Here is a 25,081-nt window from a genome sequence, read left to right as displayed (position 1 = left end):
CCAGAGGATGGAGTGAGTGCTTCTGTCTCACAACAAACATTCCATTGAAATGGAAGCTCAGACTTCCCCCTGGTCTCTTTGGGCTTCTAAACCAACTGTCTAAAGAAATAACTGTGTTAGGGGGTGTGTGATTGGTCCAGATTAGCAAAGGGAAATTGGATTGCTTCACCACAGTGGAGGTAAGAAAAATTAGGTCTGGAGTGCGGGAGATCCTTTAAGGGTATCTCTTGATGCTACCATGTTCTTTGATTAAAATAAATATGAAACTACAGCAACCTAATCCAAACAGGATAACAAAGGGTACTGACTGTTCAGTAACGACGGTGTGGGTCTCTCCTCTAGGGAAAGAGCTAAGACCTGTTGGGGTGCTTGCTGAGGTTGGAGGCAATACAGAATGGGCTGTAGGGGAAGGTGGTTATCAATACTAGCAAAGGCCACGTGACCAGTTGCAGAATGAGGATTATAAATATATAATAACATGAGTGTTTCTGTTGTATTTTGTTAAGAATGTTTGTATAGATAATTGTTTTCTTTCCTAGATTTCTTTCTTTCTCCAGTCCCCGTTCCTTGATTTCTTAATCATGTACTTTACAATCAATCAGAATATCAGTGTTTATTATATTTAAATTTGAATGCCTTCTGGGGGCATTGCCACCTAACCTAAATTTATAATGTATTTGTGGTTGTACATGAATATCATGTTAGACATAATCATGGCCTGGTTATTGTTTTCATTTGGAAATTAAGATAAGGAGATATGATTCAGTGTCAGGCTGACAAGGGGTGGACCTGTGATGGTTAATATTGGTTGTCAACTTGGCACACGAGGAATTCTAAAATCTACGTGGCTGAGCACATTGTTGAGAGATTTTTTTCTTAATTAAACCCACTTCTAAATTGGATCTTTTGAGTTGGGAAGATCCACCTTTAATCTTGACCACACCTACTGCTGACAGTCTGTGTAAAGGACACAGTAGAAGGAAAATTTCGCTCTTGGCCTGCTTACTCTTGCTCTCATTGGCAAGTCCATTCCTTCATTGGCATTCGAACATATTTCTTTGGGATTCTGGTGTATACTGAATACCAGGTAACACATTCAGTCTTGTGGCCTGAACAGGTACTAGAGTCTTGGACCTTTCGTTTGTAGACTGCTATTGTTGGACTAGCTGGACCACATCATTTAAGGTATTCTAATAAGTCCCACATATATATTTTCATTCAATTAGTTAATTTCCTCTAGAGAACTCTGAGTAATAAAATACCAAAAGCACAAGCAACTAAAAAGGGGGAAAAAATTTAAGACAAATTGAACTTTGATAATATAAAAGTTCTGTATGTCAAAAGATCATATGAAGAGAATAAAAGTCCCCAGTTGGGGACCGAATTATTTGGAAACTTTTATCTTTTGACAAGAGATTGGTGTCCATGTAATATGAAGAAGTATTAGGATTAAATAGCAGTGAAACAGGCACTTTACCTGCATGTCTGTCTGTACCATTTGAGTGCAAAGCCCATGGAGGCTGGGAGAGAGCATCTGTCCCCTGGAACTCGAGTTTCAGAGGGTTCTTAGATACTTGTGGGCACTTGGAGTTGAACATCAGATTCTCTTAACTGCTGGGCCATATCTATAGCCCTATGGAAGAACAACCGTTGTTTTTGGCCTCTGTGCCATCTCTCCAGCCCCAATGGAATTATGGAAAAAAAGATCTATTTTTACTTTTTACTCATCCGAGTGTGCATGTGAATGCCGTGTGTAGGTGGGTGCCCACAGAGGCTGTAAGAAGTCCTTGAACTAGAATTACATGTGGTTGTTGTCTGTAGGATGTGGGTTCTGGGAACTAAACTCATGTCCCCTGGAAAAACAGTTATTTCTTTTAACTGTTAAGTAATGCTTCTGTACCTGTGAACCAAGGATTTGAACAAATGATTAGCATGATTAATACAAATCAACAAGATGATGGATGCTACCTCACATGTTAAGATGATTAATATTGAAGAAGCAGTGGGTTGGTGATGAGAGGTTACTGATATGCTTGTGTACTATCATTAGGATGTAAGTAATACTTATGTTGTGGAAAACATTGTTGTGGCTCCTTTAGCGATTAAATATGCATAGCTTTATTCTAGGTATATTCATAAAACAACTGAAACCAGGGACTCAATCTCTCTCTCTCTCTTACCCCCCCCATGTAAGTACTTAGCTCCTTCACCAACACCATGCCTGCTTGCCACCACACTTACTAACCCTTTGAAATTGTTAGCAAGCCCCAGCTAAATGCTTTCTTTTATAAGTTGCTTTGATCACGGTGTCTCTTCACAGCAATAGTAACTACAACTAAGATACCTTTTATGCTAAGTCCAATCCCTGAAAATAACTAATTCTAAAGATCAGCTGGAGCCTTTGCCCTTAATTGGACATTCTGAATTTTTGCTATGCTGTAGTGGAACCTTCAGTGAAAAACTCCTATGAAACATGTGTCTCATCACCTTTGGACTCTCACAGTTGGAAAGTGTTTCATTTGCCTGTGCATCTGGGTGTTTTGGCTCTGTGGGTTGGTTGGGGCTATCTGGTGGACTTGTCAGACAAGAGAAAGGTGGAGTTGATTCAGTACCTTGTGAGTTTTGTTTTCAGGGATAAAGGTGCCCCTGGCATTAATCTGATTTCAGGGAGCAAAGCACTTGAGGGCTGTAACAGCAGCTGTGGTGGTCAGAGGGAGATGTTTTCCTGTGCATCTGCTTTTCCCCTCCCTTATTTCCTGTCAGCCCTCTACTTTCTGGAACCTGGTACCAACTTGCCTGCTTATTTTCCCGCCTGCCCTCTTCCTCTTTCTCCTCCTATTTTTTTTCCCCTTTACTCCTTAAAAAGCGGGGAGGTGGCAGTGCTGGAGAGATGACTCAGAGGTTAAGAGCACCAGCTGCTCTTCCAGAGGTCCTGTGTTCAATTCCCAGCAACCACATGGTGGCTCGTAACCATCCATTATGAGATCTGGTGCCCTCTTCTGGTGTGCAGATATACATGGAAGCAGAATGTTGTATACATAATAAATAAAATCTTTAAAAAAATAAAAATCCTTTATTACTATGTGATATGTGATAAGGCGTGTGCATGGCATGCCACGGTGTGCATATGGAGACCAAAGGAAGGCTTTGTGGAGTTGTTTTTCACTCCTGTCTTTACCAGTTCTGGGTATTAAACTCAGGTCATCAGGCTTCCAGAGCAAGCACTTTACCTGTGGAGCCATCTTACTATCCCTGTCCTGACCCCACTGCCACCACACTGGCTGCATCCTAGTTCTCTAACCTTTCTGTTATCCTTCCCTGCTTGTTCTTTCCTTGCTGGTACGTGCTGGTGTATCTTAAAGTGTCCTGAAGGTACAGGTCAGTGTCATGAGTTCTTTATTGGGTGTCTTAGTTACTTTTCTATTGCTGTGTCACAATACCATAACCAAGGCAACTTACAAACTTAAGAGTTTGTTTTGGGCCCACAGTTCCTGTCATGACAGGGAGCATGGCAGCAGGCAGGAATGATGCTGGAGTGGCTGAGAACTCATATCCTGATCCACAAACAAGCAAAAGGCATGCACTGGGGATCGTGCACTTGGAGATGGCTGGGAGGTATTTGAAACCTCCTCCTCCAGCAAGGTCATACCTGTTAATCCTTCTCAAATTGCCACAAATGCCTGGTACATATGGGGACACCTCATTCAAACAATCATGCTGGGGTTCTTGCTTCAGTGTTCTGTGTATCAGACACTATCCCTTGAGTCCTATCTAAACTGCCAGTGTTCATAGGATTTCCCTGTCCTGGGCCTTGACCCTTCACCTGAAGGCCTCTCCTGGAACATGGCAGCAGCCCTCCTCCCACCCAGCTCAGGTGCTTAACAGATAGTATCTATCTATGAACAGGTGCAGTGCTACCGTCTGTTGCATTGCCTATCATGGTTTCCTGTGATGAGTTAAGAAAAGACAGTACTGAAAAGAAACTACTGAGAAGGTGCTTTCTTGGCTCTCTGTAGCTCTTTATTGATAAGGACTTGTTGGCTATGGAGATGGTGCTGCAAGCATTGTTACATACTCACACACCTATTTTAGAAGCTTTATGCTTCTGCATGTTCTCCATTCTTTCTTTTTCTTCTTTGTAGAATTAAAACATGATGTATTTTTATCCAGGCCTCCAGTAGCTTACTCTATGCTACAGTGGTGATCTTTGACTTTGGAATTAAAAAGTTAAAGAAATTTTTCTTTTCCAAAGGGTCTGGAGTTCATGTGAACCCCTCTCTATTTTCTTGGTTTAAAAGACATTGCTCCAACCCCTAGAATTGACTGTTAAAGCTAATTAGAGAGTATTTCAGGGATCTTCTTTCTGTTTAGTGCTTGAATGGTTGGGGAAAGGTCTCAGAAAATGGATATATACAGAGGCCACCTATGAGTGAGACTTCCATATCCTGGGAAGACTAATTGGGTCCATTCTGTGGTGAGTGGTTTTCCTTCTCAACCATGGATCATTCCTGGTACACACGTGTTCCTTTCAGATCTTATGAAGAAAGGAGAGGACTTTTCAGAGCAGAGCTTCTTGTATTCAAGGCCATGGAGACTATTAGTAGGCAGGTCTTAAGGCCTTGTCTCTGATGATTTGTCGTTTTCCGCCTGGAAGGTGGGGCAGTGATGTTTGTTTGGTCTTTTTTCAATGAAACATGTCTTCTTGGAAGTGTTTCAGCTTTTTCAGTTTGCCCCAAGTAAGCAATTCCTGTTATATTCTTGCGTTGATGCCTATCTAAAGTAACAGGGTTTGCTGATATTTTGGTAATAAATTTTATATAGTCTGTCTTATACCTCTAAAAACATTTGAATGGTATTTCTTTTCCTTTCTTGTCCCCCTTTGACTTTTTTTTTTTTTTTAGCTTGCTTGCCTTTTGTTTTAGCAGCTGCAGTATCTCGGAAGAAAAAACGAAGAATGGGAACCTATAGCTTAGTTCCCAAGAAAAAGACCAAAGTATTAAAGCAGAGGACGGTGATTGAGATGTTTAAGAGCATGACTCATTCCACTGTGGGCGCTAAGGTAAGAGCGCATGGGAGTTGTTTGCCACACATCTTCTTGGAAATGCCTTCCTGGTTCCAGAGTCTCTTTGGCCAGAAGAATATTTTGTTGAGGTTATTACTGATTTAATGACCTTAATCGCCATGGAAGGACTAGAGGTCTTGAGCTCTTGCTACTGCATAGTCTTATGTAGGCGACCCTTTGAAGACTCCCAACACACACACTCCAGGAATCCTTCTTGATGGGTTATTCTCTACGTGGTAGGTTCCATTGTGGCCCTAGTACTGGCAGACCTTTACATCTCCTATCACATGAGTTCCTAGTGAGCTAGTTACGCTTGTATTTGCTGGGCAGCAGTACATTGCTGTGTTCCAGGGTGAGAAAGCCTTGGGTGACAGTGCCCTGCATGTAAATGGGGAAAGCTTGGAGATGGACTCAGAAGATGAAGACTCAGATGAGCTGGAGGATGATGAGGACCATGGAGCTGAGCAGGCTGCTGCATTTCCCACCGAGGACAGTAGGACTTCTAAAGAGAGCATGTCCGAGACTGACCGTGCTACGAAGGTAGGCCACCACTTCCCCAGCTGGTGATACTAGTGAATGAAATCATGAAGTTGGCTTTAGGTTCTAAGAGATAGTACTTTTGGCATTGCTATACATTAGTCAATTTTTTCTTACTTTGTATATAATCTTTATAAAAAAATTAACTGTGCTTGGTGGCACATGCTTTTAATCCCAGCATTCAGGAGGCAGAGACAGGCAGATCTTTGAGTTTGAGGATGGCCTTGTTATATAGTGAGTTCCAGGCATGCCGGAACTACATTGAACAAAAAAGAAAATAAAATTAAATGACTGTCAGCTGTCATATCAAAAGAACCAAGAAACAAAAGGCAAACCAAAAAGAAAATTACCAGTGGAAAACAGAATCAGATGACTAGAATAAATGTCATCGAATCAGCAATAGTTTTATTATATAAACTATTTTGAAAAATAAATATAGAAAAAGCACTGTGGCTCATTCTTAGGCAACATTCCCATAAAATCCCTAATAGTAGCCAAAGACAGCTATGTGCTAAAATAGTAATGATCTGAAAAGATTAATTTATTCTTAGGAATCTCTAAACTGGATTTACTAAATTAACAAAGAAAAGCCACAGAGTGTACATACCTATAAATGACCTGTTTGGTTTTTTGAGACAGGGTTTCTCTGTGTAGCCTGGGCTATCTTGGAACTCGCTCTCTTGCTCTGTAGACCTGGCTGACCTTGAACTCATAAGTCTGCTTACCTCTGCCTCCTAAGTACTGGAATTAAAGGCATGCACCACCACAGTCTGGCCCGAGATAGTGTTTTCAATAATAAGTCAGGAATGATGACATGTACCTAGAGTCCCAAATACTTGGGGAACTGAGGCAGTAGGATTTATTGAGCTGAAAAGTTTGAGACTAACCAGCATTGCATTCCAAGTTCCCATAATATAACTAAATAGGCAAGAATGCCTCCTGCTTGAGTGCCAGCACTAAAATTGTTGTGTTTAGTTCTTCTATGAGCAGAACCACACAGTGTATATCCTTTTTGTTTATTTGTTTGAATTTCTTACAACTTATTTCATGGACTATGTTTGGAGCTTTGTTAATTTTCATTCTTATAGAATTGAGGTGGTCTGGTATTTGCCTTGCCAGTCTTGCCACTGCCCATTTAGTGAGTATATAGTGTTAGTATATTATAGTTGTAATGTACCCTTTTCTGATTTTTAGAAGTTTGAATATTGTTCTTTGTTTTCATTTGTATGAAAACGGTGAACATTTTTCTATTTTTGTGAGGAGACATCATGACTATGGCACCTCCCATAAAAACAAGCATTACATTTGGGCTTGCTTACAGTTTCAGATGTTTCGTCTATTATCATAGTGAGGAACATGGCAGCATGTAGGTAGACATGATACTAGAGAAGTAGCTGACAGTTCTACATCTGGATCCACAGGCAAGAAGAGAGTCTGGGCCTAGTTTGAAACCTCAAATCCCATTCCCAGTGACACACTTCCTCCAACAAGGCTGTACCTCCTAATCCTTATAATCCTTTCAAATAGTGCTTTCTGTGATGACTAAACATTCACATATATAGCTTATGGGGGTCATTCTTTTTTGGGGGGGTTCAAGACTGTGTTTCTCTGTGGCCTTAGAGGCTGTCCTGGAACTAGCTCTTGTAGACCAGGCTGGTCTCGAACTCACAGAGACCTGCCTGCCTTTGCCTCCCAAGTACTGGGACTAAAGGTGTGCGCCACCAACACCCGGCTATGGGGGCCATTCTTTGTTTTTTTCCCTCATTTTTTTTTTTCAAATTTTAATTAGAAAGATTATTTTACATGTTAATCCCAGGTCCTTCTCCCTCCCCTCCTCCCCTGCCCCCCCCCCAACTAATACCCTACCTATCCCATACCCTTTTCTGCTCCCTAGGGAGGGTGAGGCTTTCCATAGGGGGTCTTCAGGGTCTGTCATATCCATTGGGATAGGGCCTAGGCCAACCCCCTTGTGTCTAGGCTCAGGGAGTATCCCTCCATGTGGGATGGGCTTCCAGAGTCCATTCCTGTGCTAGGGATAAGTACTGATCCATTACAAGAGGCCCCATAGATCTCCAAGGCCCACATTCAGGTGGTCTGGATTAGTCCCATGCTGGTTTCCTAGGTATCAGTCTGGGGACCAAGGGCTCTCCTTTGTTCAGGTCAGCTGTTTCTGTGGGTTTCATCAGTCTGGTATGGAGCCCTATGCTCATCAGTTCTCCTTCTCTGCAACTGGATTCCAGTTCATTTTAGTGTTTAGCTGTGGGTATTTGCTTCTACTTCCACCAGCTGCTGGATGAAGGCTATAGGATGGCATATAAATCAGTCATCAATCTCATTATTAGGAAGAGGACATTTAAGGTAGCCTCTTCCCTGTTGCTTAGATTGTTCGTTGGTGTCATCTTTGTAGCTCTCCAGACATTTCCCTAGTGCCTGATTTCTCTTTAAACCTATAATGTCTCCCTCTATTATATTATCTCTTATCTTGCTCTCTTCTGGTCTTACCCCAACTCAACCTCCCTGCCCCATCATGTCTTCTTCACCCCTCCTCTTCTCCCCTTCTCACTCTCCTAGTCGTCTCCCCATCCCCCTGTCTCCCCCCTCCCCCGCCCCAATTTGCTCAGAAGATCTTGACCCTTTCCCTTTCTTCAGGGGACCATGTATGTCTCTCTTAGGGTCTTCTTTGTTTACTAGCTTCTCTGGCGGTATGGATTGTAGGCTGGTAATCCTTTATTCTATGTCTAAAATTATGGGGGCCATTCTTATTCAAACCACCACAGATGCTTTTTTTGTGACGAACTGATCAAGTATCAACCATTATTATCTATTAGATAATTAGGTTGCCTACCTTTTAGAAACTCATTTTATAGTTCTTTGATACAGAAATGATCCTTGTTTCCCTAGTCAGCACAATATCATGTTCTACTGTGGGCTTGCTGAATCATGTAAAGGTTGGTATTCTCATATAGCTGTATGGATTAGACTAATTGAGGTACTGTTACTGTTGGGCACAGTGGTTGTTTTGAGTGCCTTACCTCTTAGCCAGAAAGCTGGACCTGTTGACCAGAGTTGTTCCCTGCTGTTCTTACAGTAAGGACAGCTTCCTCTGCCTACTAAATGGAGGTTTTAGTTGCATCAGATTCTGGTTTCCTTACTTGTAATTTACACTCTTTGCCAACTAGTACTCTTTATTGTCCTTTTTTTCTTGGATTTCAACTTGTGCTTTCTTCCTTACATGCGCCATACATGTAGTGGTCAAGCATCACTTTTAAAGGGATCTTATTTCTCTCTGTGTAAGTTCTTTTCTAATTGGTAGTTGCATTGCTCAGTCTTGTTTTAAAATTAAGCAAACAAAACAACTGCCCAGTGAATTTAAAGAAAACTTAAAGTTAAATAAAACCAACAAAGTACCAGAGACCTACAATGAAGGTTATATCTAATGGTGAAAATTAGAAGCATTTCTATTACAGTCATAAAATGAGGGTGAGTTGCTGCTTTTAGCGTTAATATAAGAAGAATAGCATTGGCCTTTTGATTGATGCTGTAAGAGAAAGAAACTTTAGTATCTTAAAAGGATATGGGAGAATATGAACATCCATCTTAAAATCTTGGAAAAAACCCAGAAAAACTATTACAGCAATTGAACTAAACTTTATGAGATCAACACATAAACATCTCTTGTTTTTGTGTAATGTTGCAATAAACATCAGCAAATCCATACATCAAGTAGAAAATTAGCTGGGCGTGGCCACGTACACCTTTATTCCCAGCACTGGGAGACAGAGGCAGGTGGATTTCTGAGATTGAGGCTAGCTTGATCTACAGAATGAGTCCTAGGACAGTCAGGGCCACATGGAGAGACCCTGTCTTGAAAAGCTGGGAAAAAAAAATTGAGAGGTCCAGACACCAGTGTCCATTTCTGTATGTCTATAAGGGTTGTCTTAAGGATGGTGTCTGTGAATCTTTCGAAGATAGTAATCTGAAAAACAAACCAGAAGACATCTAGAAGCTTAGCTGTGATTCTTGGCATCTCCAGCATACCTGGGGTAACACATTCAACAATAATGTGGTTTAAGAGAACAGCAGAAATTTGCTAAGATTTGTGCAAATGAAAAATGCATTGTCTCCAGGTTTATCTCTAAGCTCAGAATAGTCCTATCAAAATCTAGTCAAAACTTTCTGTAGAGCTGCATATTCTGTGGAGACTGAGAACAGTACTGGGAATTGTGTGAGAGACTGCAGGAGTCATCAGCAGGGTTGAGAATGGGCAAACAAAAGACACCTATAGGGTGTTACTGAGAGTTACCACTGCACAGGGGTGACATTTGACTCAGGAGTTCCACATCCGTTCTTGTCTGACCTTTTGTTGAAGGACCTTGGCTTGTTTGGAATGCAGCTTGACTGTGAATCATAGGTTCTGTTGATCCGAAAACATCAGAAAGTAGTAGGATACCCTGGAGTGTGCATCCTGCAGAGAGACTATAGCATACCAGAGATCACAACCCTGCCTTGTAGTGAGTGGGTCTGGAACGAGTAGACATATATAATCGTGTATTGACAGTATAGATAGAAAAGATGAATACAGTTTGAAAAACAGTTGTCTTTGGTATTTTGACACAGAAAGGATTCCAAAACTTGTTTGTGATTAGAAAAGAGTAAATTCACTGAAGTCTGTCCTGCCGGGAAAGAAGTTCAAGCTTAGGCTCAGTTTGGTTGGAAGTGGCCAGGCAACATAGCACTGATGGTTTTAGGGGCTAGACTACTCTTAGGTGAGTAGAGATAGGTTTGAATGTGTATTGTTTTATAGCCCTTCAGATTATATTTGCGCTCCCCCCCCCCCCGTGTGTGTGTGTGTGTGTGTGTGTGTGTGTGTGTGTGTGTGTGTGTGTGTGTGTGTGTGTGTGTGTGTGTGTGTGTACATGCGTATTTTACCACTTTTTACAGCTATCTGGCATTCCTTGCATGCACAGTAATCTCCTAGCTGCAGTTAATGAATTGAGTTATCAGGGTGGGTCCATATGCAATGGAATATCGTACTAGGGAGTGGGTGCAGAAACTCATGGTATCTTGTTCTCTAGAAACTCCCTGGCCAGAGCCAGCCAGGAAGCTTGTCTCTACAATGGGGCAGACAATGAGGACTCTTCCATATATGCCTATCAGTGTTTTTTAACATTTGTTTTGGATTCATTTGTTTTCTAGAAAAAGATATAATTGATTTTTGTTTTTTATTTGATTTTCTCCCTGTGTCATGTGCCACAATCAGATGGATGGAGATTCAGAGGAGGATCAGGAGTCACCTGACACAGGGGAGGATGAAGATGGCGGTGATGAATCTGACCTGGTAATCTGACATTTATGTTCATATCATTCAGATCTGTAGGTGAGGTCACTGTTACCATCTCTTGTGTATGCTGAGAGTCACAGGGTGGCCAGGGGTCTTGCCTGAAGGGAGAGTGGGGAAGACAGGGACAGGTAGAGTGAGTGTGATGATCTATCTAGTTGTTGGGATTCAACAGCAGGCCAGTCATGCCTGTGGCTGTTTGGCTTTGAGGGAAGGGTATGGTTTCATTTTTTGGTTATTCGTATCAGTGGTGAGTTGGGCTGCGTTGATTTCTGAGAGAGAGAAGGAGCTGTTGGACTTGAGCTCCATTGAGGTGGAGTCTCTTTTACTTGGCAGGTAGAATCTGGGGATTTGAAGAATCTGGGTAGGTTTGAAATAGGTGAATCCCTGGAGTAGAGTTTCAGGAGTAGCCCATGTATGATTATTGAGTGGAGGAAATAAGAAGCTTATGATCTTGAGGAAGAAGTTCCATGTGTAAGATAAAGTATTGGACCAAGAACTGAAGAGGAAGAAAGTATCCCTGGTGTCAGGCTGCTGTGGTGAAGAAGAGGAAGACACAGGATCCTTGGGTTTGGTGACTAAACATTAATTCCTGGGGTACTATAGCATGATCAGTAGAAAACTTTTTTTGCAGTGCTTGTTGCAGTTTTTCTTTGTGGAAACATAGGGTGGAATGAGGGGTTGTTTGTAGGGAGGAACCTGGACAACATAAGCTGGTGTGCTGGATATGTTCCTCAACATATTTTGCTGGGGTGACTGACATAGACCCACACATCCAACCCATGGCTTGGGATGGCTTGGCGTGCTGTGGCGTGTGACTCTTCAGCAAAGAGTCCCTAGTGTCTATATATGTCCTTGGGAAGTAGGCTTGAGAAACCCATGTGCTTTCTTCTTGTGATTCTTTCCGGTATCTCCTGGCACTAGAATTGGTGTTGTAGGTCACTGTGATTTGTGGTTGTTAGATGTCTTTTCTACACTAGCAACATGGGAACAGATATGCAACCTCTTGCATTGTTATAAATTGATTATATTTCTTTCTTGATATCCATTGTAGTATGTGCCTGTGTGGATTCTAGGGCACATGAGCATTATTTGTTCCTTCCTGAACAAGATGAGTGGATATATATAGTGAAAGGTAGATTACTTAATGAACTTATTTACTTAGTCCCAAGTAGAAATTTCTGATTTATTTTCCATTGTGCCAAACTTAAGTGAAGCTTATAAATTCTGTTTTAGTTTTCTTAACTTGTTGCCTCTAAAAGGACTGGGGTTAATGAGATGTCTAGGAACAGCATGCGTGTCTTTAGACTGTAACTTGAAAACATGTCCAAAAGTGAAGTGAGTCTTTTAGAGGAAGAATCACGATATAGCAACTATTTGGTTTTTGAGGCAAACAACTCATAGTCCTTTTTGCTCTCAGGAGCTCCCCCTGCTTTGCCTTTGATGTGCATGCCCTTTGGTCCTCCAGAGTTCTGAATCCAGTATCAAGAAGAAATTTCTCAAGAGGAGAGGGAAGACTGACAGCCCCTGGATCAAGCCTGCTCGGAAAAGGAGGCGGAGAAGTAGAAAGAAGCCAAGCAGCATGCTTGGTGAGCACAGTGGAGCTGGGGCCTCTGCAAGCTATATGGGATGTATCAGAAGGAAGCTGGCCTGGGGCTGGTCTGTGTGAAGGAGTTCACTTGAAAAGAGGATTTCCTGTAAAAAATGTTTGAAATGACTTCTTTAGAGAAACTTAAGTGATCCTCAGGTAGTCTCTTTCTAGTAAACCTAGATGATCCTGGCTTCATTTTCCAGCACTAAGCCAGCATGAGTAGTTTGTCACCTGCACAGGAATAGTGCCTCTTTTCCTGCATGGATATTTGCCCTGCCATGTGAAAGAAGGAAGTCTGTGATCCCTGGCTGTCTCTGTGGCCTGAGTAGTAGTTCAAGGTGATATCAGGAACATGTCCTTCAGATTAGATGGACAAAGGGTTAGTGTGCCAATTTCATTGTGTAGTGTCATTGAATTGTGCCTGGCATACAGTAGAATGTATACAAATTATAGTATAGAACTCACCAGGATCGGGTCAGCATTGATTTTACCCCCTAGATCTTCCTACTCTGCTGCCTAATGAACCTTCCCTTAACCTGTGACCACCTCCCCATTCCCAGGAAGCCCTTGATTTTCTGTTTTCTGATAGTCTAGTACTTTGTAGAATTCTGTGTGAATGGAATTGGCTCAATGTGTAGAGTCTTTTTTTTTTTTTTTTTTTTTTTTTTTCCTGCTCTGGCTCCTTTGAGATAATTATTTTGAACCCCCTCCTGTTTTATATGTTCGCAGCAATTTGTTTTGTTGCTTTCTGAGAAGTGCACCAACTATATAGGATGCTGTCACTTACTAGTCATTTTCTTGTGGGCGGACCCTGGTCTCTGCTGGGTTAGGTTCTTGGAAAGGAAGTTGATAGGAATGTCAGAATGCAGCACAGGTGTTCATATCTTTCTGGCTGGCATAAAGTGTTCTCAAGTCTTTGGTAAATAACAAACTGTTCTAAAGCATGGGTCCCATTTTACATCACCACACCACCACCACCACCACCACCACCACTACCACCACCACCACCACCACCACCACCACCACCACCACCACCACCACCACCACCACCGTACTTGGGACTTTGATTCCCTCTGTCCTTACCATTGTTTGTTGGGGTCTGTATAACTTCCATGGTTCTAGAGTGTTCCTTAGTAGGCTCAGTTTGTTTTTACCAGATCAATAATGAGATTGGAGCTTTCTTAGCTTGTGTGTATTTCCTTTTGTGAACTGTGTATTTGTGTCTTTTCATTCACTTCTATATTGAGGCCATTTATATTCTCACTGAGTTCTAAGAGCTCTTTTAATGTTCCCTTTAATCAGATGACTATTTTACATGTTTTGTACCTAGTCTGTTACTTACTTTTCCATTTTCCTAACAGTATATTTAGATAAGAAGAGCTAGTGAAAATTTTCATTGAAGTTAAAATTTATGAATTGTCCGTCCGTCCGTGTCCTCCCCCCCCCCCCTCCGTTTTTTCAAGACAGGTTTTCCCTGTGTAGCTTTGGAACTTATCCTGGAACTAGCTCTTGTAGACAAGACTGGTCTCGAACTCACAAAGATCCATCTGTCTCTGCCTCCTGAGTGTTGAGATTAAAAGTGTTTGCCACCACCACCCAGCTATGAATTGTTTTCTTGTATGGTTCTTACTTTTTTGTTCTAAGAAATCTGTGAGTAAGCTAAGCAGTGATGGTGCATACCTTTAATCCCAGCATTTGGGAGGCAAAGACAGATGGATCTTTGTGAGTTTGAGGCCAGCCTGGTCTACAGAGCGAGTTCTAGGACAGCCAGGGCTACACAGAGAAATCCTGTCTTGAAAAACGAAACAAAAACTAACAAGCAAAAGAAATCTTTGAGAAAACCAGGCGACCAGGTTTCTTCCACACTTTCTTGTGTAGTAGTTTTTCAGCATTCACACAGATCCGTGATGCACTTTGAAGCAGTATTTGAATATGTAAGGAAGCGTTAGCTCTCTTTTGTAGGTATGCAGTTTATCTGTTACAATGGGGCAAATAAACCATTACTACTTTTTCTTTTTTAAAGACTTCCTTATTTTTACTTATGTATATGAGTGTCTCTATATGTGTATGAACACCATGTACATGCTTGGTGACTCCAGAGGTCAGAAGAGGGTGTCAGATTCCCAGAAACTGGAATCACAGATGATTGTGAGCTGCTGCTGTTTGGGTTCTTGGAACAGACAGGACTCAGGCCTTCTTCAAAGGCAGCAAGTATTCTTAACCACTGAGCCATCTCTTCAGTCCCCAAATCAAATTCTTTTTTATTTATTGCCTTGAGATTTTCTGAGTTTTCTAATCTGCTTCATTTATTCATTTACTTATTTGCTTATTATCTTCATGGCACACAGACAGCTTTGTTCAATTGTTGGTCTAGCTTTTCCTTACAAAAAAGTGGTTTGTGTGCTAGTGCCTATGAGACAGCCACATGACAGGGGAAGGGAGTACAGAGACTTCTTGGGTTTGTTGAGATGGGGCTTGTGTGCCTTCCTGAGCACCTCCTCTGCTCGTTCATTCATATTGCTGTTTGTTTCACCTCAGGTACCCTTTGAGACCAGAAAATCCATGTGGTTTTCACAAATGTTTGTGGATCCAAGACTAAATGATACTTTGAGGGCAGAGATTCTGTTTTTGTCATTTCGTCTTCAAAGTGTAAAATGCATACTTAAATATTTACTGAATAATAAGAATTTTATTGTTTTATGTGAAATGTTTAAAATTTTACAAAGACTGTCACATTATTGAAATTTCTTGTCTAAGATCTAGGCACAGAATACCATTTGAATTAAAATATGTTTGTATCATACCTCTGTATTAATGATTCATTTATTTCTAGTCTTTTACATAATATTACATATTAATATTTAGAAGATTCATTGTGAAACACCCGCCCTTTGTCACTGTTAAATATTATGTAACATAAAACATACTTTTTAGGATTCCTCATGAAGTGTATTTGTTGTTGGAAATACTCAATTTCGTGCAGGTCTCTCAGGGTATCCTGGGAAGTATGGACAGGCTGGCCTATTGCTTCTGCCCTCCCTTGTCCACAAAGATGAGGGCCTACATAAGTGTTTGTACCTACTATATGATCTACAGAACTAGTTTTGAAATTAGCCCTCTTTGGGTCTGTCCATCTTGACATGTTTAGATTTTCTTGACCTTTTGTGAGTGGTGTACTTCATAGACTACCATGCCTGATGGGTTGGATATTGGCTGTATCCCCAGGGATCTCCCGGTGTGGGCAAAAACAGTAAGAAGTCTGTTGTCATTACAGGAACAGGTTTCTATATGGTTAAGTTGTTTCATCATGTCAGTGAGTCTTTCAAAAAATTTTTTTTTCTCATCTTATTTTAAACTTTAAAACAATTTACAGAAATTTGGTTTTTTGTTTTTTGTTTTGTTTTTGTTTTTGTTTTTTCCTTTTGAGATAGGGTCTCACTATGTATCCCTCAGAGATCCAACTGCTAATGTCTCGAAAGTGCTGGAATTAAAGACATGTTCTGCCAGATCTACTTCATTTATTACATTTTTATTCATTTTCTTGGTTATTTTACTAGTTTTTATTTAGGATATCTGGATATAAGATTGTATTAATTGGGGGCTGAAGAGATGGCTAGAACATTGGGTGCTCTTCCAGAGGAAGTACCCATATATAGGCTCATAACTGTCCACAACTTCAGTTCCAGGGTGCCCGCCACTCTCTTCTTACCTTAGAGGGCACCAGATTTTCATGTGGGGCACATACATACATGAAGGCAAAATACTGGTAAACATAAAATCATTAAATACATCTAAAATTTTTTAACTTAAAAAAAAAGAATGTAATATGTTCATGGTTATTTTTCTGTTTTTGTTTTTTTGTTTTTGGGTGGGTGCCTGGGAATCTCACTCTGTAGTCCAGGGTAGCCTTGAGTTCATTGTGTACCCCACGCTGGCCTTGTTCTCCTAAGTGCTAGGGTTAGAAACATGTGCCACAATACCTAGCTTTGTTGTTTTTTCTTGATCAGCCCCTTTCTTGCGAAACTGGGTATACATGGGAATTAACAAGCTTATGTATAGGAAATAGAATGCTAGTAGAAACTGATGTGGTCCAGGTAGTGCTTTAAATGAGTTCATTAGAATTAGTTCCTTTCCTGGAAACTGGCTGAATGCTTGTTGTTGTATTTTATTTTTGGGTTTTTAAAACAGAAGTATTTTTGTTGTATGGGTGTTTGTGTGTGCATGTCATGTCATGGAGGTCAGAGGACAGCTTATGGGAGTTGGTTCTCTTCATCATGTGGGTTTTATGGATTGAATTCATATTGTTTGACTTAGCTACGGGCACTGTTATCTATGGAGCCATCTTTTCAGTCTTCCTGGAACGTTCTGGATATATATGGCTGTTGGACAGTTTTCATGATGTGTGCATTCTGTGTATAGGTTCCGAGGCTTGTAAATCATCTCCAGGAAGCACGGAGCAGGCAGCTCTGGGAGACAGCACTGGGTATATGGAAGTTTCTCTGGATTCCCTGGATCTCCGTGTGAGAGGAATTCTGTCTTCCCAGACGGAAAATGAAGGTTGGTGTTAAGAGTATGACTACACCATCTTGCTTGCTTACTGGTCTGTTTCTGTGTTTGCCTGATGCCCCCTGGTGGATAATAATGGATAGTTTGTTAAAGTGCATTATTTAAAGGTGACTGAAAAGACCTGAAGCAAATGCATTTGCCAGATTACTAACTGCTTGGGTGAGAGACAGAAAATTTGAGAGAGAGCCCTCTAAGAGCAAAGTAGCAGATGCCTTATGCCAAAGTCATGGTGCTAGTAATTATGTTTCACAGTGTTTTCCCAGTTGTGGACCAGATGTGTGTGGAATCCTTAGGATATATATTTTTTGGAGTATGCCTTTGAGTGATCTCTGATTTTAGCTCTGGTTAGTTGTTTCCTGTCTTCTGGTCTTTTGCTCAGGTGTGTTTACAGGCGAGTACAGCCTCCAGTCACAGGTGCAGTGTCTGCCATTGTGCCTGAATTATTGTGGATTGCTCTCATTTTCTGCTCCCTTTTCTTTAAATCACTTAAAAACCTTCTAGCTTAATGAAAACTCAATAATGATATACCTAGCTTTTAAAGATTTTGAATGCTTTGGAAGCTGTGATTTACTTTTGTAATTTAGTAAACCTTTGCCTCTCACATGAACCTTAGGTTTGTCCAAAGAAGCAGCTCCTTTGTAGGAAGTAACCATGCCTCCCATGTTTTAAGTATTCTAAACTTTTAGATTTGGAAGGTTAGAAATTTAATTGTAATCAGGAAATAGTACTTTATCAAACCAACCCCAGTACTGTATAACAGAACCCTGCCTGTTGTAGGTGAGTGAATAGGGTATTGTAATGGTATTTAGGGGTCCCTTCTATGTAAAAATGTTCTGATCCATCTCTCATACAAGTAAAGATCAAAAGTGCAACTATAAAGTCTTAAAATGAAATCTAGAATGGTGGTATCCAGGTTACAGGGGAGGAGGGGGGGGAGCCAGTTTGTTGTGCTATTCCCTTGGGTTCTGTGCTGTTTTATAGATTAATTTACCTGTGATTGATGAGCACTAATTCATTAATCAGTGATTTGTTTGTATATACCAAACAAGCTTTTTAATTAGAGAATCAATTCCTTGAAAAGCAGCATTGCCTACTTGTCTTCATTTTTAAAGTATGGAATTGAGATACCTGAAGGTAGGTAATAGGAGTACTCATGCTCAAACAAGGATGCAGATCTTAGGAAGTTGCTGAGGCTGCTCAGTGGGTTCGGATGGCCAGTCCAGTCTTGGTTCAAGAAGGTCTAGGTTTGTTTGCATTGTATTTTCCCACTATCTTTGCTTGCAGGCTTGTGAAGGTAATAGGCTAAGGATTTGAGCTTGGGTGAAGACAGGAGCTGAGGATACTGTTGTATGGATGACCAGAAGAGAGGTTGTGTGTGTTTATCACTCTAGAGGTGGTGGGATTGTGAGAAAATAGAGCTGATATATGAGGTGGACTGAAGACTCATGCAATGGCCAGCTTTATTCAGAACAGCAGACAATTTATACTCTTAAGGGTTGAGAGGAGTCACATGAGTAAAGCATACACTCACAAGGGCAAGCTGCAGGTGTGGACAAGCCACTTGTAACAGGCAAAGCTGCACACTCCATAGAGGCATATAAACAAATAAAAATAGCCAGTTGTAATGAATAATCTGAAGTAAACTCACTCCTATCTGCTGTACCCTGGTAGGGAGCATGAAAGTACATTCCAAGAACAATTCTGTGTTTTTGAAGAAACTGGGATCACAAGTCTTGTGTTGGTTTTTTTGGTGGGGTGGGGTTTCTTATAAGCACTTACAACTCCATTTTTTGGTAGCTGGTTGGTTTTTCTTTCAAGACGGGTTTACTGGTAGCCCTAGCTGTCCTAGAACTTATTCTGTAGAACAGTCTGATCTCAAACTCACAGAGATCTGCTTGCTTCTGCCTCCTGAGTGCTGGGATTAAAGGCCTACGCCACCACTGCTCAGCACAATTCCATTCTTGAACCATGTTCTGACAGTGTGCATTATTGAAAGTTGTGACAGCCATTTCTTTTGATGTCTCTGTCGTTGTTCACCTTTGGAGATTGAAGTACACTTATATCCGTATAGACATAATGCCCAGGAATGTACACTCTCCCATCTCATGTCAGCCACATGTGGTTGGTGTGTCTGTTTCCTTATTTATAAATCACATTGCTGAACAGGAACTCCTCATTTATACTCAAGTGATTCTGGTTTGAGTTGTCTTAGCTTTCTGGTCTTCCAGGATTTAGGGAAGTCAGGCGACTAGATTTATATGTCGCAGAAGTTTGTTGCTCAAGCTATCTTGTTTATTTTGTCTCATTTAGTCTAGCCTGGCCTTAACTTCACTATATTGTCAGGTTGGTCTTGAACTTCTTCTGATCTTCCTGTCTCCCTCTCCTGAGTGCTATGAATATGGATATGTGCCATCACACCTAGTATATTCAGTGCTGAGGGTACAACCCAGGACTTGGTGCATTCTACGCAAACACTCTGCGAACTGAGCTGCATTTCCATCATTTATTAGTCCTTTATGGGGACGAGATTAGGTAGGACTCATATCATATTTTCAAGAGTCCAGAGGTGAACAGTGAGTGTCTTCTTGGGGTGAAGGTGGACCCCTGGGTTTAGCATAGTATTCGTAGAGACCAAGTGAGGCACTGTGTGTATAGGGCGAGTTTGAGGGATTTGTAGATCTACAAACCAGAAGCAGTTCTGGGCTCTTTGAAAGGATATCAGAGAAGGCTTATGTTGAACATACTGAAAGTTGGCCAAAAAAAAACAAAAACAAAAAATTACATGGTTATAGTTATTCTTTCCGTTTATAAGTCCCTCAGTAAATCACTTGGCTGGTTCTGAGTGGATGAACTTAACTCTTTCATTTTTCTGTATTCCAGACATTCAGAAGAAATAGCTCAAAATTAATTTTCATGAAATGAGCAAGGTCTCTAAGGGCTTGGGGTGCTCAGGGTTCTTTGGGTTTGGTCTCAATTAGAGTTGCTTTAACAGTCTTTTATTTTAATTAGTTAATAATATTTGAGACAGGGTCTTTCTGTACAACATGACTGGCTTAGAACTTGATATGTAGTTCAGGCTGGTCTAGATCTCAAAGGGATTCTCCTGTCTTTGTCTCCGAAGCGCTGGGATCAAAGGCACTGCACTGCCTTGTCAGGCCCTAGTCTGTTTTTAGGTGTGAATATTAGTTCATTATTTTCAGATTTGCAATACTGTTTCAAACTCAGTTCACCTTTGATTTCTGTCGTTTCATATGAAAGAGCACATGGTCTGCTCCTGTATTCTTTGGAAGAAGCAGTCCCTGAAGCTACTAGTTAAATCCCAGAATCCTTTTTGTGCTTTTTTTGTGTGTTCTTTCTAAGAGTGGGTGGGCTCAGCTTTGCAGTGCACAGACTTTGCTTGGGCCTTGTGGCTTTTTTTTTCTGTGGTGTTTGATACTGTATTATTATGAACATTTTTAGTTTCTCTATTTGTCTCTCTGTGTTTCTGTCTGTGTCTATGTGTCTTTCAGGTGTATAGACATGTGGGCCATGGTATGCCTGTGTGAAGCTTAAAGGACAACTTTCAGCTCTTAGTTCTTTTCTTCTCCCATGTGGGTCTTGGTGATTGAACTTGGGTATTTAGACTTGGCAACAAGCACTTTTAACTCTTCAAAGATAGCTCACAGGCCCCACTTTTCTTTGTTTTCCTTCTTCAGCCTATTATATGGATTCTTTGATTGGGGACTAATATTCTAGGTAACAATTAAGCCATCATTAAAACCTTCTAATGGAATTTTCTTTTTTATGGTTGTAATTTAAAACCAAATGAGGAAAGTAATGTCTCAATGTGTAGTGAATGTTTTTCTTGCTTGGAAACCAGATTTAGGAATTGCTGATAAACATGCAATCTGGTCTATGGCATGGGACCTGTAAATATAAGTTAATAAGTTGTTTTGGGGGATTTGGTAGCTTGTATATTTGTGGGTGAGATACAGTCTGCCACCTTACTTTACATGTAGGATGTTACAGAAGAGTGTGTGAACACTTTCCACTGAGCAGTGCTGATGTGTAATTTCAGTTCATAGGAGATCACTGTAAAGACTGTAATTGATTGTTCTCTGGACAACCCTTTGTAGGTCAGGGTTGCTTGAGCTGATGTGTCTGTGTGACTTAGGGCTGGCCAATGGTCCGGATGTGCTGGAGACGGATGGCCTCCAGGAAGTGCCTCTCTGCAGCTGCCGCATGGAAACCCCCAAGAGCCGCGAGATCAGCACCCTGGCCAACAACCAGTGCATGGCCACTGAGAGCGTGGATCATGAAGTAAGCCTGTTCATTTTTCCTCAAAACAGCAACAAGAACTGTCATGCTTCAGAATCACAGCCTTTCCTGTTAGACCCTAGTCATCAGTGTCAGATAACCAGGGAACCTACACAGGCTTGTCAGATTTTGGAGCAGATCAGTAATACAATACAAAACATGGATGTAGAGATGGCTCAGTTGTCAACAGCATGTGCTGCTTTTGCAGAGGACCTCAGTTCAGTTCCTGGCATCTACACTGAGTGATCCACAACCTTCTGTAACTCCAGCCTCAGGGCCTCCACTTGCTCTCTTCCAGTTCTGTGGGCATATTCATTCTTATATATCCCCACCCCTTTAAAAATCCTTTTTAAAAAGGACGATAGCATACAAACTGTGGTTGGATGAAAGTGGAATATTTCATGATCATGTGTCTATAAATGTTTTTACCAGCTTGCTATATTTTCTGAGAAGTGAATAAATTCAGGGTTGCAAGGCTGGAGAGATGGCTCAGAACACCTGCTTGTCTTGAGTTCAATTCCCAGCAACCACATGATGGCACCAACTATCTCTAATGAGATCTGGTGCCCTCTTCTGGCCTGCAGGCATACATGCAGGCAGAACACTACACATTAAACAAACAAACAAACAAATTTAGCTTGTTAATGTTGTACTGTGAGAGGTGGTGCTTTTTGCTGTGACAAGGCCCTTTGGAGTACTCGGACTACATCTGACCATCTGCCCTCTGGGAGAAGGCCTGGGACCGTACCTGGTGTTTTGCTTCTGTCTTCTCCCTATTGCTTGCCTATGACTGTCATTCTAGTAAGGTTTCTGGGCCATCTGATCTTTGGAGCTTTTCTCACTAATTTAACAATTTGAGTATTAATTGTTAGTTTTAGGATTGAAATGTTTGGCAGCAGCAGTAACACAGCATATTTCTAATATTCAGGATATGGCCATGAGATTTCACACTTGCCCCTGCACTTTCCTCATGCTTCCGAGGTGTAGGCAGAGAGGTTAGGTCACCTGTCCAAGCCCAGGAAAAGACAGAAATAGAAATGGTTCCAGAGGTCTACCCAGAGCTGCCCACATAATGGGAGGGCCTAGTGTGTCTCTGTATAGTGCTGGGTCAGCTGTTTGTGAGCTGATGCTACTGGGGACTTGCCCAGCTGTTGTTGCTCCTAGTACCTATTAATACAGCCAGAGTTTTTGCTTCAGTGGAATTGGCCAGTGTTGTGAGTCTTGCTTTTCTAAACTCTCTAATTTCTACTATGCTTTGGTCCCAGAACCACACTTTGAAAACTACTGGTTCTCTCATTTTATTGACATGGGTGTTAGGAAGATCCAGTGAAATCTTGTTTCAATTTCAGAGTTTATTTTCTCTAGGTTTGAGGTCCATATATCTGTGTCCCAGGATTGCTGGCTTTTAAATACATTTCTTCTCTCATTGGACTAAGCAGCACTTGTTGTTTCCAGTGTTTTTGGTATGTCTGTATTCAAAGATTTTTTTTAAAGTTTTATTTATTTTATGGGTATGGGTATTTTGCTTTGTGGGTTCTTGGTTCTCAGACACCAGAAGCTAGTGTCAGATCCCCCAGAACTGGATTTACAGATAGTTGTGAAATGGGTGTTGAGGATTGGACCTTGGTCCTCTAGGAAAGCAGCCCTCTCTCTCTCTCTCTCTCTCTCTCTCTCTCTCTCTCTTCTCTCTCTCTCTCTCTCTCTCTCTCTCTCAAGATAGGGTTTCTTTGTGTAACAGCTCTGACTGTTTTGGAACTTGCTTTGCAGACCAGATTGGTCTCGATCTCATTCTGTTTCCTGAGTGCTAGGTTTACAGACATGCACCACCGATGCTCAGCCCAGTCATTGCTCTTATCTGCTTAGCGGTCTTGCCAGCCCCTGTATTAGAAGATCTTGAATTTTTCCTGCTACCTTCCTTTTAGTTCCTTGTGCCACTGATCTACAGGGAAATGGACACAAGCTCCTGATTTTACCTGATGGATTTTTATGTTGTTTAAGTCATTCTTCTTAGTGTTTGTTGTTTGAAAACTAAATCTGAAGACATGGTAGATTTAATTAAGGCTTACGGCTTATACGATTTAATCTTGGCAAGGAGAGCCAAAGTTTCTGTGGTAACTTCCTGTCCTTTCTCATCAAGTTTTTGCTTGTAGGTTTTAACTTCTGATTGATTACTGACTGTGTTCATTACTTTGTTTCAAGTTAAACTTTGTATTTCTATTTTTTCTCCCCTGCTATCAGTGGTTAGAATTCTTTGGTACAAATGGGTGTTCCTCATCTGCTGGAGTAGTATGGCATCCCTGAAATATGTTTTACATTGGAAAGGCAGAATGCATAGATATAGCTATGGCTTTGGCTTCTGTGCTGTACATTGGGTCTGGTTTGCTTCTCTCATCTTCTCCTTCCCAGTTCCTATAGCATTCTTACAAGCTTAGGTTTCCCATTATATGATATTTGTTATAAGTTGTTTTGTTGTAAAATTAAACCATAGCCTCACTATTTCAGGTGACCTCTGATGGACCTGCTAAGTCCAAGAAACAGCTGCTTCCCAGGCTGCTTGGGTTCAGAGGTCCCCACTGCCAACTTAAGTTGCAGTTCAGCAGAACTCTTTGAATTTCTTGACAGAATTACAAATTCCAGATCAACCCAATTTCTTTATAAGGCTGTGGAATGCCATGATGAGAACACGATTGATGCTTTTCACTGCTGGTACCTGTTGTTTACCTTGATTATGCATTGGTGGTTTCAGAATGGTCCTTTAGCTCTTCCATGGATTGTGCATTTATTGGCTGAAATAATCTCATCTGCTTCATTAACTAGTTGTATGTTTCTTAATCGGCAAGGAAGCACAGATGTGAGATTCTTAACCTGTTTCTAGTAGTTCTTCCTCGGCTTTTGAAGTTAATTAGTTCTCCTTTTACAACATTACCACGAGCTGTTATTTTTCAGTATTTGGTGGAGTTAATTCTTTGTATTATTATTAAAGCTCAAATAGCCTTACCCTCGGTTCATGTCAAAAGACACCAAAGTTTGTAAATTCTCTTTTAAGCTTCCATTCTTAAGCTTAAGTAAGCACTTGGAAAACCAAAACCACTGGTCTGAGGTCTAGTTGTTATTTGAGTGTTAAGAGAGTCATGCAAAGGTAAAGGAGCCATGCAAAGTGCAAGCACACAACTTGATACCAGCGTAACAGTGCTGAAAGTTTGAGTGGAGGCAGACAAATGAACCATGAAGAGGTGATAATGAAAACTCAGTTCAGTATGACTTCATCAGGCTGCATCAAACTTCTGAAGAATCTGATACCAGGAGGTTTATCGCCAGCATATTTAAACACAAGTATATTTTGGAAAAAGCTTCCTGATGTAATATGATCCCTGGTGCACAGGAAGGCATAATTACATTGAAACTCAACTCAGGGTACATGTCATTTCGTCCAAGAAAATGGGTTCTAGATATAGGCTAAGTGTAGAGTAGCTTAAGGGCCTAAAGAAGGATCTGGCCTGGTCTTAGTCATGCAGATCTCATAGAGGTCATTTGAGCTATTAGCCGTCTTCCATCCTGGTTTGGGAGCTTGGGGGAGCCCTTTGCTTGCTGTACAGGTAATATAAGGGTCATTTAGATTATTGGCCAACCTCCAGTCCTGGTTGTAGGAGCTTATTATGGCCTGACCTAACAGGTAATGCTAATCACCAGG

The 25,081-nt window shown here is 41.1% G+C and overlaps 1 protein-coding gene across 10 annotated transcripts in view; it reads left to right on the top strand.

The window, feature by feature from the left end:
• Nucleotides 1-25,081, top strand: part of Ehmt1 (euchromatic histone lysine methyltransferase 1) — a 143,154-nt gene that overhangs the window by 67,446 nt on the left and 50,627 nt on the right. For 5 of the 10 annotated variants that reach the window (XM_027422795.2, XM_027422789.2, XM_027422790.1 and 2 more), the window contains 6 exons: nucleotides 4,902-5,059; nucleotides 5,414-5,602; nucleotides 10,860-10,937; nucleotides 12,406-12,526; nucleotides 16,948-17,085; nucleotides 21,248-21,393. In XM_027422795.2, the coding sequence (XP_027278596.1) occupies nucleotides 4,902-5,059; nucleotides 5,414-5,602; nucleotides 10,860-10,937; nucleotides 12,406-12,526; nucleotides 16,948-17,085; nucleotides 21,248-21,393 (830 nt within the window). The remainder of the gene's footprint in view (nucleotides 1-4,901; nucleotides 5,060-5,413; nucleotides 5,603-10,859; nucleotides 10,938-12,405; nucleotides 12,527-16,947; nucleotides 17,086-21,247; nucleotides 21,394-25,081) is intronic. The other 5 variants (XM_027422797.2, XM_027422792.2, XM_027422793.2 and 2 more) reach the window with 4 other exon arrangements.

The sequence above is a fragment of the Cricetulus griseus genome, chromosome 6 (assembly GCF_003668045.3).
Source record: "Cricetulus griseus strain 17A/GY chromosome 6, alternate assembly CriGri-PICRH-1.0, whole genome shotgun sequence".
NCBI classification, from domain to species: Eukaryota; Metazoa; Chordata; class Mammalia; order Rodentia; family Cricetidae; genus Cricetulus; species Cricetulus griseus.
The sequence above is the reverse complement of the archived record's forward strand: the minus strand, read 5'-3'. Positions and strand labels throughout refer to the sequence as shown.